The following is an 18,231-nucleotide window of genomic DNA, read 5'->3' on the forward strand; positions in this document are numbered from 1 at the left end:
TACAGAGCATGCATAGTAATCATATTAACACATATTGAACAAAATATGTATCAATTATGGGATCATCATAATGACACATGTTGAACAACATATGCATCAATTATGAGATCATAATAGGGTCCAAAGAATAATCAGAGTAATAAAGCAAAGAAACTGGCAAAAATAAGTAGGTGAAACCATATTGGTGTGAATGAAAATATGAAAATGTTAGGAGCAGGGGAAAGGGAAGCTACAAAGGAGGAAGAACAAAAGAAAGAGTTATCGCCAATGTTGTATGTCAGTTCTGAATAGGTAATAACATTAGATTTGTTCTTGTATTGAGGTATAACATGATTTGAATTTTTAATCTGCCACACATACATCTTGAAAATCCAAAAAAGATTTCCTCACATAAAGCACATCTATATGCCATTAGATCAGTTAGTTGTAATAAATTACACCTAGAGGATAATCATGGGTAAATTTATGGTTAAGATTGTTGATCCTAAGATGCCCCGTGCCCGAAAAACATAGGAAAGCAAGCAACAATACATTGTCTCTAAGACAAAGGACAATCAAAGTCATAATGCTACATCAGATTAGTTGTGCTTTCATGCCATTGAGAGACAAATACCTGTGCTCAACGATCATTGAGGGAAAAGACGAAAGGGATAAAGAAGCAAGTTCGATGTTAGTATTGGACCGAATAACTGTGGGAGTATTTGCAGATCACAGAGAATACTCTCCAATAATTCGAAATAATATGTCCAATCTCTTAAAAATAACAGAAAGGAAAGGTGAGAATGGGAACAGGTAGGTAGAAAAATTACACGGGGATAGACACGAAGTAGGAGACATAGTTATGCATCTATGCAGCCATATTATCAGCAGGAATTAATTTCGAAAAGGTGCATCGGTGCCCGAAAATGGGTACCAAAATGCATTTGAAATCTGAGGGGTCATGATGGAGGTAAGAATCAAAATCTTTTCGAAAATGCAATTATTAAGTGCACAGTATCTTAGACAAATAACTGGAAAGACCCATGATCAAAAATCTTGAGGCTGAAAGTTAATATTTTTAAAAGCACATTTCGATTTACTTACGATTGTCCTAGTAAAGTTTCTGAACGGGTTGAGCAAGCAGCAACAAGAGAGTCTCTGTGGTGAGATGCCGGTGATCTAACGAGCGCCTTCTCTTACCGGCCAAAACATGCCAGAAGGGAAGGGGTGCTAGAAGAGCTTGAGGGCAATACAATATGTGGAAGCATATTGCAGAGAAGGAGTAGAAAGGTACTATTGCCAAGAAAGGTGCTCGGACATTTTGGAACTTCTTGAGTGTTGTAAAAATGCAATAGTCTTAAGTGAAAACATAGGCAGAGAAATATTGTATATCTCTGTTGTGAAAAAATAGGGAATAGAGATATTACGTAGCTCTAACTTAAAATCATTTGGGATCAGGCTGAAAAGGTCAAAAGGTTCAATGACCCATATAGGTGTTCTAAGGGAAAGAGGCATGTGAATAGAGACAGCTTAAGCACAGGTGCATAAGAAGTCAAGACTAGTATGTTATTATGTAACCTCACAGTAGGGTGTATGATAAAAGCTTGACTTTTGACGCAAAACAGTTTGAGCGGTTAGGCAAGGTACCAACTAGGGGTTACATGTAAGGAACACGAGAGACAAAAACATCTGTCTTGCCATTTATCCTAAGCACAAGATATATTGATTCTCATATATTGTTGTAGAGTATAAAATAGGGCAGAAGGGTCTAAGTTTTTCTTTTTGAGGAGTGGTCTAATGTAGGAGGTTTTCAGCTTGGGCTAGAATGAACTTAGTTCATGAGACTTGTTTAGTAAGCATCTACCTACCTACCATGCAAAGGTTGGGCCAACATAACTTTAAAGATTTTTGGAGGCACAAGGTGTGAAGCTGATCCTGATAATTTGCTTGTGATTAATAATATTGAGGAAATCTTTTTCAGAGAGGGTGTTAAAGTAAGTTGTGAAAAAGGCTGCTTTTGTCTCTTTCTATGTTGGTTAGGATATATGTTGGGATGGTGGTGTCTGTGTTTTCCTTAACAATTTTCTATATTGCTAATTTTTAGATCAATTCTGTGGTAAATGTGTTGCAAATGTCTAGCAATTGTGGTGTTTCTGTGTATTGGCACTCTTTATTGCAGAATTCTGCTAGAATCTTGTGAAGTTCCTTAGAAGAGCAGTTGGCTTTAGTTCGTTCTTGCCTTTTTGTGGTTCTGATGGTTCTTCTGTAGGCTCGATAGTGGTGTAGAGTGATTTTGTCTTGTTGTGCTCAGGTGGTCTTTACTAGTAGCATCTTGCCCAGTGCAGTGGAGGTGTAGTTATTGGAATAGGTGAATGAAATGTCAATGAATACCATGATATGTGCTGGCCTGAAGGAAATAGCAATAAATGCAATGTCAACGTACGCCATAACCTGTGCCTGCATAACAATGTCAATACCCAAAAATGCAATGTCAATGTGTGTCATATTCTTTGCCAGCACAACAGTGTTGATACTGGCAATAACAATGGCAAAGTATTCCATAATCCAGCATGCATAACAATGTTGTTAACAGTAGAAACAATCTTGATGTACGCCATGTTCTAGGCATACATAACTACGTCAATATCAGTAGAGGCAATGTCGATGTACGCTACAACAACTGTATGCACAATGCTGAGAATGCTGATAAAAATACCAGTGATCGCCATATTATTTTCAGGAGTTCTCCCCATCAACCCAGGGTCAGAGATACAAGGTCAGACAGGTCCTGCAACCAACGCCTGTCGAATGACAGGTCTCAGGTGGGGTCTAAGTTAGCCCAAAGACAAAGGCGCACCCAGGGAAAACCCGTCTCGAACCCGCAGATAAATAGTTGCACCACAAACAGGTCCAAGGAAACTGGCCCAATAAATGCAGTTTGGCCAAATGTTTGTGTTCCCCAAAAATACCACAAAGCTAGATACCGCAAGTCGATAAGAACACAACATGCACAACACACGTAGTGATCACACGATCCTCACACTGGACACACACACACTGGCCCACTCTAGCTCTCCCCGAGGTCAAGCGCCATCTGTGTCCTTAACAGATGTCCAAGCTTGATCATTTTTGACTGAGACACTTTTTCAAGAATCCAGAAATTGTTTTATTGCACCTCACGGTCAGCCGAAACTTTGAAAGGAGAGACTTTCCTCAGACGTGTTTTGTCGTAACTCTCCCAGCCACTGTGTTTAATTAAACCAACTTGCTCCTGTTTTGCCAAATGCATCTTTTCTGTTCATTTCTTTAAGGTAAACGCATATCCAAGCAACACAATTGTACAAAGTGTATACGTCTTGATAGCACATATGTTTTTCCTTTTGAGATGGGAGTTGAGTTTGTGGAGATCTAGTTCTCCTATTGTCTGTATGAGTGTTTGTTGTTAGTTTTTTGTGTTGTTGATGATAAAAGTGTTGATTTTGAAGATGAGGATGTTGTGGTAGTTTCAGCTTATAGGGGAATTGTCTTTTACAGTGGCCTCTCCCAAGAGGGCAAATATGACAAGTGTTTCCAGCAGAGTGAGCTGGGCCAAAAAATATGGATTGCGATAGGAAAACTCTGGTTCAGGCTCTGATCATTAGTCGGCTTGACTATTGTAACGGCCTTCTGGCAGGTGCAAACGAGGAGGTTTTGGACCGTTTGCAGGTGGTGCAAAACACGGCAGCTAGGCTGGTGTTAAATGCACCCCCTAGATCCCCCTCCAGACCGTTACTTCATGAGCTTCACTGGTTGCCAATACGTCAACGAGTGAAGTTTAAAACATGTTGTACTATACACAGGGGCCTCAACCAATTGGGACCTGAGTATTTGGCGAACAAATTTATTCCTTATGTTCCCATCCGTGCCCTTAGATCTAGTGACCAATTGCTACTAAATGTTCCCAAGATTACGAAAACCAGGTTGGGTGGAAGAGCATTATCTGTTGTGGGTCCCAAATTGTGGAACTCACTTCCGTTGTCACTAAGGCAATGTAATGACCACTGTCAATTTAGAAAACATTTAAAAACGTTTTTGTTTGGTTCATTTTAAAGTGTTCCTTGTTTACAGCACTTTTAACTATGCGCTCCCTTTTTCAGTTCTGCACCGGTCAGTTACAGCGCGGAGATACTCCCTTGGGAGTTTATTCATAGCGCTATATAAGCCCATAAATAAATAAATAAATAAATAGAAGTGGTTAGATTCTTCTTGTTACACCATATGTTAAAGCCTCCTAGAATGCATAGGTTTGTGTGGTTCAGATGGTATCTATATTTCTCCCGCCATTTGCACCAACCGTGCTTGCTGCAGAAATTGACCAGAACCCATCAACAAAAAATTATCTGCAAAAGTGAGGAACTTATGGTCGTCATTTACCGTTTCACATCCAACTTTACCCCAGCTAACTATAGAGATAATCTGCACCTCTTTTTTTAAAGGAGCAATACACCACAGTGACATAACAAGTGTAAAAGAGGTTTCATCGCAGTACCACTTTGGCCACTCGGTCCCAGAGGTGCCCCCATCTACCTGATGACTTAAGCGATTTCAACCTGTGTACTATTTGCCATTATAAGGGCTTCATGAAATGTAATTGAGGATGCATTTCCTGCAATAGTTTCTTCTCCCAATTTAGCCCGTTATCCAGCCAATTGAACTGCATGCTGCACTTGGGATGCCATATAGTCAGGGCCACTGGAAGTATAGGAGTCTGCAGTGGCTGCATATTTTTCTGCATAATTATGGATGTGCCGCATTTTCCACATAATCCATCATCTGCTGCATAATCTGCAGATTTTAACAACAAAAATTGTTTCTAGCTCAAATGGATGAAAAGTTACTGAAAATATGACTTAGTGTTATCACTCAGTGAAAGGCCCTTCTTAAAGGTTAACTGATCATCTTTCAGTTACTTATGTTTGCAGTTGGCCGTTAAACTGGTACTAAAGAGTTGCAATCTTTGGCCAGACAGTATTACCATGTGTAAAAACAAGAGGATTATGAAGTAATACTATCAAAAAATGTGCAGCATCATGCTGCAAAATTTGCCTTTTCTTACGCATAATTTACTCAGCACTTCTGCATAATTTGGTGCTCCCCCTCCAGAATAATTCCAGTAGCCTTGCACATAGGACAGTGCAATGTCAGGCTGTTCCAGCTCTTGGTGATCCCTAGGTAATGAGGAATTAATTGAGCACTTTAAACAACTTCAATGACATAAGGCATATAGGGGCTATTGAGACAAACCGCATTTTGTAGGACAGTTATCATTAATCCAATAGTACTAATAACGTACTACAAAATGCTACTCACTGACCTAAATGCACCTGCACCTCTCCTATCCTTTCTGTGTGATCTCCAAGCAGACTGCAGAGATTTCTGCACAAGTATGCATACGTTATAGTAATAAATGTGGGTGGGACGGGGGAAGTGGCTGGATAATACCTGTTACTAAATGGGAGGAGGTTAGAGGGGAAGCAAGGAGGGGTTTGGGGACGGTTAAGAAGGAATTAGAGAGGGATATGTTCCCTAGTACAAATAGATAGCCCATTGATATTCATAAACTGCACTTCTAAAGGTACTAAGCCATAAATGACACGAAACAGTCAGAAATGTACTCCAGCTCAGACCTGGAGAAGGTCAACCACCACATATGGCCAACCACTGGCACTGCTATACCCTCCTGTTAGACCCGTCTGCTTCTGAGAGTCCCCTCACCACTATGATTTATTTTGTTCCCCAGTACCTCCCAAAATTTGTCGCTTTTCTTGTCTACCAGGACTTTTTGTGTGTTGTTTCAAGGGGCTGGATGTTCCTTGACCCTGGTTGCTCACCAGGTTTTTGGCAACCAGTATGTATGACCCTAAGATGGGGGACACCTTTTTTCCCTCATGTGAGTGACTCCCATTGGAGCCTCCGTGAAACCTGGCCTTTTGAGGTTTTAGCACCCTTTTGTTTGGCACGCATTTCTGACAGGAATTTACTTGTTTTCCACAGGTACACATAATGGCTGCTCTATAACCCTAATACGGTGGCTCTGAGTGACCATAAAGCACCTCAGAAGTACCATGTTATTGTCACAGCCAGAGAAGGTTCTGGAACCTTCTGGCTCGTGCCAGCACCTCAGGGCACTGGCTATATAAGGACCAGTCCCTGACGGCCATTTTGGATTAGCTGATTCCTGACCGGACCTTAGCAGAGACAGGAGCACTTAGACTTGACCCCAGATTGACACCTGCCCTGTTGACCCCTGAGGCGGCTGGTAGCGCAGGCAGTAGAGTGGCCAAGGTTCATAGCGTTGTCCCTGACTGGCGTTCCAGTCAGCCTCGTGTGAAGTGACCTAGCGCCTACAGCGCCTGCCCAGCGAGTGCCTTTATTGCCCCAAAGACTGTGGCCGAGTTTGTGATTCTGAACCCAGAAAGCCTGTATGCCTTGTCATTCCAGTCAGCACAAACTGTAAGAGTGAATTTTCCTTACTGTAACCTTGGGTAAATGTATTGACTCTGAAATTAACTAATTGGTGGCAGCGATACCAGAACAAACAAGTGTTTGAAAAGTCAGAACGAACCAGTATTGATTCTGTGTGCAAATGTAAAACCTATCTTATGTGTTCTATATATTGATTCATATTTATCCGTGATATTTATTCTATTTACTGACACTATTTATTGACCAATATCTATTTGTGGAATCTAACTTACTTATTTATTTTATTTATTCGTGACATTATTTATTCTTACATTGAGACCCAGAAATTTGTACTGCAAGGAATGGAAATGTGCTTTTGAACTTGAACCTTTTTCCCTCACAAAGGACTTTTATGTAAAGGAACCGTATTTTTCTACAACAGTGGTGTGGTGTCCTTCTTTTTAGTGTGGTTGTACAGGGGGTTATTATTGGGTCTGAGCCGGCTTAACACAAAAGCCTTCACTGCCTTGTCACTTGAGCCAAGCTACCCCTTTGTGCTGGGCTTGCCCATCGCAGGTCCAACACCTCCCATGGAAAACAGCCACATGTTTAACACAGAAGAAACTTCACAGAGAGGTTGAGACTGCTGTTCCCACAGATGTGGGATAAAATTGTGTCCAAAGCACACTTCTGTCTCTGCAGATGCAGGGTCAGATTTTATCCAGGATGCATACTTGTCGCCACAGATGCTAGGAGACATTTAATTTCATTTAAATGCACTTAAGAGAAGCAGAGGGAGTAGTCAGGAGGATGGGGCAGAAATAAAGAGAGAGGGAGAAAAGGGAGACATCTAGGGACTACTAGAGGGACAGTTGTACAGAAAGGGATATAGGGAGGGACAGAAAAAGAGGCAGAGAAGGGACAGAGAGAAGGATTGGGAGAGGGAGAGATAGAAACAGGAAGAGATGCAGACAAATAGAGAGAGCAATGTACAGCTAGATAGAGTGCGAGAGTGTTAAAGATAAACAGCTGTGCATAGCAATACACAGATGGAGAGATGGATGAAGGGATAAACAGGGTAGAAGTAAAAATAGATAGATAGACAGATGTAAATAGACATAGATAGAGAGAGGTAAGGAAACGTAGTTAGATTAATTTCAAGGTGTCCCAGTCTCTCCAATTCTTTATCTCGCTCTCTCTCTCTCTCTCTCTCTCTGCCTATTTTGTGCAAACCTATCACCCTGTCACTCCTTGTCTTCATCTCACTGTCTTTCTCTGTCTCGCTCTGTCTACATCCCTCCCATACTATCTTTGCCCCTTAATCTCAATCTTTCTCAAGGTTTGTTTTCCGCCCTCCCTTGCTGTCTCTTCTAGTTTTTCTGCCTGAATCTGTCCATCTCTAGCCCCCACTCTCTGTCTTTATTTCTACCTGTCTTTCGCTCTCTCTCCTGATCTTTTCAGCATCTCCATGTCTATCTCTGTTTTTCTCTGTCTTCAACAGTCTTTTTCTTTCTTTCTTCCTGTCTTGCACAGTCTTTGAGTTCTTTGTTCGTCGTGTCTTTCCCTCATCTCTCCCTATTTATCTTGCTCTATTTGTCATGCTGTGTCTCTCTCTCTCTTTCTAGGATTCTCCTTTCTCTTATCTCTCTCTCTCCTAACTCTCTTTCTTGCTCAGTCTCTCCCTTTCTCTATCTTTCTACTAGTCTTTCTTTGACTCTCCCAGCCTCTTTCACACTGGCTTTTTCTACATATTTATATGTCTTCTCCTTTTTTTGTCACACCGCTCTATTCAGTCTCTCCCTGGGTTATTCTCGCTCTCCCCTGACTGCTCTTTTTCTCCCTCTCTATGTCTCTCTCCCCATCTTGCCATCTCTTACTCTGCCTTTGTCTCAACTACTCCCCTACCTTTCTTTTTCTTTCGGCCTTTCTCTCGCTCCATCTCTCCAGGCTGCCCTGCCCTGAACTGCTCTTAATGTATTTAACTAACTAAAAATGTTTAGATGCCTAGTTTAATGAGAATTGAAGAGATTTATCTCTGAAATGCTGTGAATGGTCTGGGCAGTGTAATTGCAAAGCTTTAAGTATTCAATGCAATAATTCTGTGTTACATGCATTTTGAAAATCTTAGTCTGTGAAGTACTCTCAGTGTCTTGGGTCATTCTTAATAAAGTCTGCTGTGTCCAGCATTCAGCAGAATGTGCATGGACAGAAGTGGGGGTTTTGGGGTCTCCTTTCCCCGTCATCTGCAGAAAGAGTGAACATTTGCACTTTGAGAATATTGAGGTCAAGTGAAGCATGAGTGAACCTGTCCTGCTGCCTTACTCAACAGTCCCAACTTGAATTCCATTACCTCTCCCACGGTCCTTGCTCTAAGAGGCCCTTTTTAGGTCTCACTATCGACAGCTTTAGCTGTCTCTAGTGAGAGTTCTTGTCATCAATACATCAAAAAGAAGAGTAAAAAAGTAGAGCCAGTGACACTCATTGAAGGACCACATCAGACTTGCCAGGCAGGTGGAAAGAGTGGGGGGAAATGCAAGGCTCCTCTCCAGCCATTCCCTGTGGTCAGCACCCCCTTTGAAAGGGTAGGCATTGGCATTGTGGAGACACTGGACCCCAAGACAGCCATAGACAACAGGTTCATCCTGGTCTTGGTGGGCCATGCCACCCGGTACCCGGAAGCCATACCTCTGAGAACAGTGACGGTCCCCGTGGTGGGACGAGTACTGATGGGAATTGGTTGGGAGATTCAACTCTGCCCGGTAACTCAGCACCTTTGACTTGGCGTCTGGGTACTGGCAGAATGCGTTGACTGATGGGGCAAGAGAGAGGTCAGCATTCCCCACACCAGATGGGCACTACCAATTCTGGGTTATGCCCTTTGGGAGGAAAATGCCCCTGCCACCTTTCAGAGGTTGGTCAACCAGGTGTTGGTTGGACTGGATGAGTTCAGTGCCGCCTACCTGGATGACATTGCAGTGCTGAGCGCCAGTTGGGAAGAACATCTGCATCCCCTCTGGGAAGTGTTCATGGCGCTGCGGAGAGCAGGCCTCACGATCAAGGCGAGTAAGTTCCGGATCGGGCAGGGTTCTGTGGTGTACTTGGGACACCAGGTTGGGAGTGGCCAGGTGGCGCCCCTACAGCCCAAGATTGAGACCATCCTGGTTTGGAAACCCCCCCCCAAGACCCAGACAGAGGTGAGAGCCTTTTTAGGACTCACCGGGTATTACAGGAGATTTGTCAAGGGTTATGGCAGCATTGTTGCACCCTTGACAGAGCTGACTTCCAGGAAGCAGCCCAGGAGAGTGTTTTGGACTGACACCTGTCAGAGAGCTTTTGATGCCCTGAAGACTGCCATGTTCAAGGCACCTGTGCTCCTGGCAACTTCTCATAAGAGTTTATTGTGCAAACAGACGCTTCAGAGCATGGTGTGGGGGCTGTTCTATCACAGATTAATGAAGAGGGCCTAGATCAACCTGTAGCCCCTATCAGTAAGAGGTTACTTCCACGGGAACAGAGGTGGAGTGCAATTGAGCGTGATGCATAACAGTTAATTACATTTTATAATCCAAACTGACTCATGGAACTAGGTAGAAATTCGAGTTGAGTATGCCTGAACTCAGAATGATACAAGACATCTTTTAGTGAAGTTGGTTTTAAAATTCTGTGTTTGAAATACCACTTTTAGAAAGTACATATTTTCTTGCCTAACTATCCAAGCCTGCCTCTGCTAAGTTGTGTATTCCTTGTCGGGAGTTTGAATGACAGGGGCTGGGGGATTCCAGGAGAGAGGGTGAGTCAGCACAGTGCTGAATAGAGAGATCTGCAGGCAGATGGAGGGAGGAGTTGCACCTGGGACCTGAATAGGGCTGTGTCTTCCCTCCACAATGCTGGATCCACCTCCTGTGGTGTGTCTGATGCCCCTGACCTACACTCTGAAAGGAAGAGAAGGAGTTCTGTAAACAAAGTGCGTCAGGACTGACCAGAACTGGTTTAGGTTAGGTTTAGACAGTCTCTGCCTTCAGAGACAAAGGATTTTGGTGTATAAATATTGGGACCCAGACCCAAGGATTTTAGATCACTTCTGGGAATCAAGACAAACCTTTGCTGAGGAGACGTATCAGGAAGCTGAAGGAGGAGACAACCCCTGTGCTGTGTGTTTGGGGGTTGGCCTGCAGTGGTTGCCTCATTACCAAAGAGAGGACTGAGTGTGCTTTCTAACAATTTGAAGAAGAATCTCCAAGGGCTTGAACTAGAGCTTGCCCCCTCCCTGAAGTCTCAGGGATACAAGACTTCATCAACCAGCTCCCCCCTTAATTCCCTTGCTGGGAATTGAAGTGCTTGCTGTTGTGCTGGGCCTTCTGAGAGACTGCATATCGCTGGGAAGCTGGAAGAACGACGCAACAATGATAAGCATGTCGCCGCAGCAGCCGCTGTCATCACATCGCCGAGGAAGCGTGCCGCCGCTGTCATCATCGTATCGCTTAAGCGCGGCGTATCGCCGGAGAAGCAGGACGCTGCCACAGAGGACAACATCGCATCACCAGAGAAGCGCGTCGCAAGGCCTGTCGCGGCTCAAAAGATCATCACGCCGCCGCACGGCCGTCGGGAATGCACGCATCACACCAACGTTGTTGCGTCGCTACCGAGACGCCATGTTGTTGCATCGCATTGGAGAAGAGTATTGCACCGAGGTGCCATCTTGTCGCATCGCACCGGAGAGCAGTAAGAAACCGACGCATCAACTTCCCACACAGTAAGGAAGCGAGCATCAACTCCCCTGCGCAGCAGTAAGGAGCCGAAGCATCCACTCCCCTGGTTTTCCCTGCGCTACGCATTTAAGGTACATTGAGACTAAAGTGTAGCATTTGCAACTTGAGAGAACTGAGCTATTTTACAACATTTAAAGACTATTTCTGAGTACAGTATTGTGGATGTTTGTCATTCGGTCTGGTGTTAAGTCTTTATAAAAATACTATCTTTATAATATAACCTGTGTGGTGTCCATCTTTAGTGTTGTCACTGTATTACTGTATGTGTTTACAACCGCTTTACACACTGCCTCTGAGATAAGCCTCTCTGCTCGTGCCAAGGTACCAAGGGGGTGAGCAGGGGTTATCTTAGGAGTGTAGCCCCTTACCCTGACTAGTTGCAAGGGTCCCTATTTCTCACAGGTACCTATCTATGCCAACTAGAGAACCCCACATCTAACAAAAGGCATCAACATAAGGTTATAAAGACCAAAGAATCCATATAAACATAAGATCCCATTTCAGGCAAATTAACTATTCTGTGTATTAATATCATGTAGGATATTTCAATTTATTAATAGTATTACATAATGGTATCATTAGCATTGAATTAAAGTGCAACGGAGATCACCTCCATAAATGAGGTAATGTCAGCTTTAGATTCAAATGCCCTCCAAGTACAAAATTAAAACATACAGTGTAGAATTTAAAATGTAACACATTGAAAGAAAATTCAGAAACTCTTTTCACAGGACCAAACTCAATAAGGTTTGGGATATTTATAAGTGAAAGTGATTTTTCATTGATTGTTAAATTTTTAAAGGTGTTTGTTGAATGGAATAGTGAATTAATGTAGTTATGAACCAACAGCTGGATGGAAGAGTGAATGCATGGATGGATAAATGAGAAAATGGTGCAGTGCAAGTATGGACCGAGTGAATTAATGCATTAGTAAACAGTTGAATAAATTAGTGGATGGATGGAACATAAGAAATAATTAAGAAGTGAGTGCATGGTGGTATGCAGATAGATTACACCGGACTAAATATAACTAGTTGAGGCCTCAGACAGATGTAGTATTAGTGTTATACAAATGCCTAGAATGACCAACTTTATATCAGTACAAGTATTACACTCGGCTTGGTCACCATTGCGCCAAGAATGTCCACAATAAATGTCAAGAAAGAACAATATTATGCCAACACAGGCATTACTCTACAAGTGGGCATCAGTGTGCCAAAAGTGTGCACCGTATATAAGAATGAAGGTCAGTATGCCAGTGCAAGCACTACCCAATAGTGAACATCAGTGTGCCAAGAATGTCCAATTACCACCATTATGCAATACTTAAATGTGATGTGGCCCATTACTAAGTGAACATTAGTGCATGTCCACATTTGTGCCATAATTGATTGACTGGTTTTATAGCTTTTAGATATCATAATCATGGGGAACATGGTGTCCTCGTGCTGAATGGAATTGACTGGGGGAATAAAAACATATTTACGCTAAAGAGGAAGGGGCTTCCTGAAACGAACATGGGAAGTTGCTGAGCAAAGGGTCTCAACAACCCACACCGAGCTCTGATTTTTTTTCCTGGCTAGTCGGACATTGAGAATTAAAGGTAATGGATAAAATGAGGAGCAGCCAGGTGACTGACACAAGAGCAGAAACACAGCAATTTAAATTAACTGCATTTCGGGATTGGAAATCCGTGTAGAGAATCTTGATATTGGGAAATATACAACCAGTTGTTCAGACTTGAAATAGGAAGAAGAGCTACTGATCAATCAGAAGACGCCTGCCCACCTGATGAGCCAAAATACACCATGGCCCTCGCCAACCGGTGTTTGTTAGATTTGGGGGAGGAGATAGCCCCTCCCACCGGTGGACCACCAGTCCACCCTCTTACTCACGCCCCCCCAGCTAAGGAGGGCGGACAGTTGCAGGCAACCCCTAGTTGCTCGGGTCCACAACCGCCAGTAGGATTAACGGGGCACCGTCGCTCCTCCAGGGTCCAACACGAGGACCTCCCTGGGGATATTTGGCTTTAGCACCCTTACTGTGCTCCTGCAGAGGGTACTCCTCTGTACCTTACAGCCTCTGGATCACCCTGTAACTCCGCCACAGCACTGGGTGTGGCCACCGTCACCCCAGGCCCCCCACCAAGGTAGGCATCTTACCCTACATCCTGCTGATTCCCAGGCCTCTCCCAGGTGCAAGGTCCCTGTTCACTCCGGACAGGTGAACCCCTTCTTAATCAAAACACCCTGAGTACTTGGAATGCTAAAACCTGTGCCTGATACGCTAAAGCACCTCTTAACTGTGACTTTTTGTACACATGGCACTGTTAAATTTCCTGCACGAGGATACCTGGCCTCCCCTGACCGGGCTCCTCGCCATACTAAACGAGGGGTAATCCATGACCCCTTTAACTCAATGACCCCCAATTAGCTGCTCATCATACCCGTGGAGGACTCCATATCTTACAGCAGTGCCGTCCTACCCATGAAAGTCAACTCATGCCTCCTCAGTGTATGACCAAAATGATGGGGAGGGGTGAACACCCCCCCAAAGACTGTCGCAGCTTCTACAGTAAGCTATTCCAGTGCATGCCAGGGACCCCAACCAAACTATCTCAGTAGTGTGGCGCAGCTTCTACCCTAAGCAGAGCTTGCGCATGCCTCCCTTCTTGGATTTTGCCCGTCGCGCCACACTCAGGACGCATGGACGGCCCTAGCTTAGACCTAGATCCTGGCAAAATGACGAAATGCTCAGTTGCTAGCATCCATAATGGGCACTGCATACCATGGCGTGAGTCGCCCTGTGCCACACCGCTGTTAGTGTATACCAGGAGGCAGATAAGTGGAAGGTGACAGTCCTATACACCCTTCCTCTCCTAGCCGCATAGCAGCATTCACTGATGTAAGTGTCTTGTTGAAACCACTACCCGCCCCTCTAGACCGGTCATGGTTAGCATTGCTGAAGATGTGTGGTTACCTCTCACCCGGGTAGGTGGAACATATAGCATGTGCATAGTAGAAAAAACATATATTTTATTTAGTAGTATTCTTGAAAATTAGATTTTTTTATTATTTATAAATATATAATATTGTAAACATTCATTATTTTAGACCCAACTGTGGATCTCTTACTGTGCAATTTATAATCTTTTTCTCTAGGTCACAGTACATTTCAATATAATTATACAGTAGATAAATAGATCAAAAGAAGTGCAAAAATACAAAATAGCTTAATATTGATCTGAGAACATGGCTAGAAGTAATTGGTTATTGCTACTCGTGTTTCGGCTATTAGCCTTCATCAGGAAGCCATGATGTATATTCCAAATGTACCAAATCTGCTATGATATATTTACTGCATATTTATGATTGTATTATGCCTGTGCATTCACTTTGCAAATTCTTCTTTATTGTTTTAATGTTGCTTGTAGTGTCTTGTAATGTATGCTGCAAGTGGGAGCAGGTGATACTGCCCAGTGCTCGACTGTGTCTAACAGAGGGGATCTGGTGTGGACAGTAAACAGGGGAGGAATTCGAGTAGACAAATTGGGCTAGAGATCGGGAAAAGTGGGAGAGGAGAAAAGGGGCTGCATGAGAGGAGGATAATTAATTCCGGAAATAAATGAAACCACTGTTGTTCGAGTAGCTTTTGGTCTTCCTCTTCTAGAAACAGGCTCCACTTGGTGAATGATAAACCCTCCACCTTTCCTTGTACCGCGGCCCAGACCCAAACAGCCCTCAGGCTATGTTAAAGTCTATGAAATATAATAAAATAAACGTGTGTTTTATATAGGTTTCAGGAGGCTTTTGCCATACGAGTCTTTTTTCTAGCTTCTTTAGGGAATGGTATCGATGTAATCAGTGCATTACATGAGAATGTCCTGCAATTGTGTTGGTGTTCTATGTCAGTTACACCAACGGAGGCAAAGAGATCACCATGGAGCTGAGCGCTACAAAAATAAAAACTCGTTTTGACTGTTCACTTCTTGGTGTGCCTTTACATCACCAAAACAAATTCCACAACCCCTCACTACAAAAATAACTGATGTTCTCACCTATGCCTTAGATGCCCTTACTCCTCCGGTGTGCTCTGTCCTCGGCCATGGATTGCACGACTTCACCTTTATTGTCTCGTTGGCTGCACTCATGTCTCACCTGTGACGTCATTTACTTGATTCCTCGCTTATCGCATTGTGCTACCACTTCTCGGGTGTATTCAGACTTTTTTCCCCTCACTTTACATTTAAGACTTCTGTAGGGTTTGTGTTCTTTGCCTGTTCCAGCTAAATATTTCTGTCACACTGGTGTGCGCAGTGTGGAAAGTGCAGCAGTTGGACACTGAAAGGTGGCTCAGATCGTAGTATTAAACATATAAGTATCAATGGGGTCCTATGCTGATTAATGATGTGCAAACGTGTTGTTAAAAGGGAGAATGAGGACAGTCTAACAGCCCATCCACTATGCCTCTTTTCTCAAACATGCAGACTGCCATCACTTCCAACATACACTCTGGTATTCTACATCACTTGTCTATGTTCTTCTACCTGTTCTCACACGTCTCGTGCCTATGCTTTTCACAGGGCAAACATGTCAAGAATAAACCCTACACCTGTTCCATGCCTGACAACCATCTTCCTCGTGTTTCCCTGGGCAGCCTAGAGAGAACGATGCAACGTGGAATGTTGAGTTTGCATTCTTTAATTGAAATGGCAGTTGGGCCGATGGGGAGGTGGAGTGAAAAAAAGAGAAAAGGCTCTGGGTGAGCCTTCAATTGTAGCTTTATATGAGTACAGAAATAGTGTGGAGTCCTACACCGAAAGACATCTTTAAGGAGATTGCAACAATCTGGCTGCATACATCAATCTTAACTGGTGTCCGCGTCCTTCCGGTGACTTGCTATCCTCACACAACAACTTTCTTTTGGTTTCCCACCTTCTTCACTGGATAACCCTATTTTCTGGCCACCCTTAAGAATGTCCTCACGCCTCATCTATGAATTGCTCGTCATCGATACTCTGGTTCGGTTGTCCTCACACAATTAATCTCGCATCAGTCGTCCTTAATTTACCCAAGGTGGCCAAGCTATCACCCTGGCTTATCTGACTTTTGACTTGTGTAGCTAGGCTCTATTCATCCTAACTCCTCGTGCTAGCTGTGGCTGTGACTTCATTCGGCCCTTTACTGACAACTCGATGGGACCCATATAAATGTGGACTCCCTTCTCCTAATGTCCCACTTACCACTGATCTTCCCGCGCCTGCCCACTTTTGCCGCCCCATCACCCCTGCCCCACGCCCCACTTAAGCGTCTAAAAAAATCCTGTGTGCACAGCCCATTCCACTTACCACAGACCCCTCACGCCCACCCACGTACACTCATAATCTTATCCATTCATTGACCTCCCCGAAAAGGGCATGCTCCTCCTGTCACCCGCTTTGCGTGGTCATTTGACCCTGAAACCCCTCACCTATGGTTATTTCCACCTCCACCTGCTCCTCCTGCACGGTCCTATGGAAGAGCAGGGCTATGGCTTGTTCCTCGGGCGAAGACTCTTCCAGGAACTCCATTATCCGCTGCTCGTTCTCTCCGTCGTTCCGGGTCAGCAAGTCCTCGAAGCAGGTAGGGTCGGACAAGCTGAACGCGGCGTACACCCGGTCCCGCAGCCATTGCACCCGCCGATCGTCCATTCTTCCCGGCACAGTCTGTGTCAACTCTGAGCGTCCCTTCACTATGGCAACAGAACGTGGGCGGACTTACGGGGCGTCACAAAGTGAACTGCGCGTGCCTGCACACGTTGTTTAATTAAAACTGAAAATGGACAAAAGAGTGTCGCCGTCAAGCCACCAATTTAACACCAATCGTAAACGGGTGTAGTAGATAGAGTACGGTCGCAATGACCTGTGTTGGAAGTTGACCAACTGGGGGCATATTTACAACAAAATGACGCAGAGCCACAAGCAATTTCGCTGTGCTGAGCTGCATCATTTTAAAAGCACAAGGATGCTTCCATGGGCGTCTGCAGTGGGGGGCAAGGAGGGGCGCTTGCCCCCCCCTGGAGCGACCCTCCTTGCCGCCCACTGCGGACACCCATGAAAACCGTGACTTCGAGACGGGGTTCTCACTTCCTTTACTCTCCTTTCTTTTATTTGCTTCCCTGTGAAATGGATCCAAAAAAGAAAGACGCTTTTGCTGGAAATGTAGTATTTTTCTGACATTTTAATTCCAAAGTGCAGCATTGGGAATAAAAGGCCAAAAATATGAAAAATAGATAAATAACTAAATAAAGTAAGACAGAGTGGTAGCAAACTGGCCAAACTGATTTTATTCACACTGAAACACATTAGCACCACTTTTACAGAGTTTGCCAGTGAAGAGCTATTTTTGTTTTCTTGTCTTTGTTTTCCCTGGACTTGGAACTAGTGCACCAATCCTGGAGGTACCAAAATGTGTGGATTGGAAAACAAAATGTGTGCTGCGGCTCTACTTTCAGGGATGTGGTCTTTTTACTATACTGCTTACCTTTTGTAAGGATATAAGCAATGGCCATTGAAATGGGTCCATTCAAGGCCCTGTAGTCGTGTCCTTAACTTTTCAGGCAAAAGCACTCACTGATTTCTGAATAGTGAGTGTAAAAGCATTAAGGTTACCATGTTGTTCCTGCTTACATTTCCCATGGTTTGCTAAATTTTGCATTCCCTATAAGTGTTTGCTTCTTCCAGGATGTTGTCCTTTTTTTTTTGTAGGCCGCATATTGCTCCTGTCTAGTGCGTAATTTAAATTGCGCCTCCAGTTGTTTATAGTGGGCAACAATAGGGTTGTAGTTGAAAACAGTGGGAGATTTTCTCAGTGGGGCACTCATGCTTCATATTTACAACATGTGGCATACCTGCGCTGGCTGGCACTCTACTCGATTGGGTGCCATGCGCCAACGCAGGCACCCTTCCGCCATGGTTTTAAAGGTGTCTAGGTTAGGGGGAATTGTTTTTGTGCAGGAAGGAACACCTTCCTGCACAAAAACAATCACGTGAGGTGTTATC

General features: G+C 44.0%; 1 protein-coding gene across 1 annotated transcript in view; it reads right to left on the bottom strand.

Moving 5' to 3' along the window:
* The window catches only part of DNAH10 (dynein axonemal heavy chain 10), a 1,963,751-nt gene extending 1,946,854 nt beyond the window's left edge, over window positions 1-16,897 (bottom strand). Inside the window, exon 1 of the mRNA XM_086942901.1 lies at window positions 16,662-16,897. Within this exon, the coding sequence (XP_086799027.1) occupies window positions 16,662-16,881 (220 nt within the window). The 5' untranslated portion in view covers window positions 16,882-16,897. The remainder of the gene's footprint in view (window positions 1-16,661) is intronic.
* Between the last annotated feature and the right edge of the window lie 1,334 nt (window positions 16,898-18,231).

This window comes from Lissotriton vulgaris, chromosome 11 (assembly GCF_964263255.1).
Source record: "Lissotriton vulgaris chromosome 11, aLisVul1.2, whole genome shotgun sequence".
Classification (NCBI taxonomy): Eukaryota; Metazoa; Chordata; class Amphibia; order Caudata; family Salamandridae; genus Lissotriton; species Lissotriton vulgaris.